The sequence below is a fragment of the Orycteropus afer genome, unplaced genomic scaffold, assembly GCF_000298275.1.
Source record: "Orycteropus afer afer isolate SDZICR_OR568_19922 unplaced genomic scaffold, OryAfe1.0 scaffold01072, whole genome shotgun sequence".
Taxonomy (NCBI): domain Eukaryota; kingdom Metazoa; phylum Chordata; class Mammalia; order Tubulidentata; family Orycteropodidae; genus Orycteropus; species Orycteropus afer.
In genome coordinates, this window is record NW_006922659.1 from 133,660 (window position 1) to 135,066 (window position 1,407).

A 1,407-nucleotide genomic window follows, 5' to 3' on the forward strand; every position below is an offset into this window, starting at 1 on the left:
TTCAGGGTGGATCGCCTGGGAAGTATTTACAGGTGAGGTTCCAGGTGTGCTCAGGGGCCTCAGCAAGCAGTGGGGGGAGTGCTAGCTGGGTGTGCTTGTGGAGGCTCATTTACCGGCAGACCGGGAGACGGGCTTCTGGGTGTAGTGGTTGTGCAGTGCCTCGTGCATCACCACGCAGGAGTAGACATCTCCTGACTGCCAGCTTGACGTGGGCACAGAGAGCTTGCTGTACAGGAAGAAGGTCCCATCGGAATCCTTCTGGGGTGGGGTGTTCACGTAGTTACTCTCAGGCTCTGGCTGGTCGCTCTTCTTCCACTCAACGTCGATGTCATCAGGGTAGAATCCTGTTACCAGGCAGGTGAGGCTGACGCTGCTCTTAGTCAGCTGGTCCGGGTGTGGGGGCAGGGCATATACCTCTGGCTCCCTGGGTTGCCCTGTGGGGATGTGGGTGATTGAGAGTTATTCCCAGTGTGGAGGGAAGGGTAACCCACTCCCTTCCACTACCCACTGCCTCACCCTTGGCCTTGGAAATGGTCCTCTCGACAGGTGATGGGAGGGCCCCATTGTTGACCTTGCACTTGAACTCCTTGCCCTTGAGCCAGTCCTGGTGCGTGATGGGGAGTACGCTGACCATGCGGTAGGTGCTGTTGAACTGCTCCACCCGAGGCCCGGTCTTGGCTGTGTGCACCTCAGTGCCATCCACGTACCAACTGAATTGGACCTCAGGGTCCTCCTGGCTCACGTCCACCACCAGACATGCCACCTCAGGGGTTCTGGAGATCATGAGGGTGTCCTTGGGCTTGGGTGGGAATATGAAGACAGAGGGCCCTCCTGGGAGGTCAGGAGCTGGTGGGGAGAGTGAGAGTCAGTGCCTGGGCGGTGGGGGCTGAGCTATGGACGGGGCTTGTCCCCCGACTGGGATAGGCTCCTCTTTGTGAGGGGGGGGCTCACTTTACCTGGGCACTTGCAAGGTGGGCCACATGGTCGGAGAGAGCTTTTCGCTGCAGAGAGAGAAGACAGATGAAAAGTGGGTTACCTTGGTGGAGAGGAGAGTGAGTACTCCTGCTGCCCTCAGACTGGGATGATGTCCAGTCAGATTCTTCCATGTGGCTGTAGGCAGCTCTGAGACATACGACCTACCCTGGGCCCAGGGGCTGGGTTATGCAGCCTGCATGTGCCCTGGGGCTGGCAGGGTCCCTCAGAAGAAACCCTCCCTGGACTGGGAGGACCCCTGTGAGCATCAGGCAGAGCCCTTTAGATGGGGATGACAGGCAGGGGTCACTGCCTGTCCTGCACCCCTTGGTGTATCAGGGGCCTCAGGCTGTCTGCGGTGGATGTGGGCTGAGTCCTTACTTGCAACCCTGCCCATGGCTCACCTAGTCTCTTGTCCACCTTGGTGTGGCTGGC

At 59.3% G+C, this 1,407-nt stretch overlaps 1 gene segment (V, D, J or C); it reads right to left on the bottom strand.

Moving 5' to 3' along the window:
- The window catches only part of LOC103212707, a 4,056-nt gene extending 2,687 nt beyond the window's left edge, over window positions 1–1,369 (bottom strand). Inside the window, 4 exon segments of the C gene segment in view lie at window positions 114–434; window positions 517–846; window positions 957–1,001; window positions 1,354–1,369. Coding sequence covers window positions 114–434; window positions 517–846; window positions 957–1,001; window positions 1,354–1,369 — 712 coding nt within the window.
- Between the last annotated feature and the right edge of the window lie 38 nt (window positions 1,370–1,407).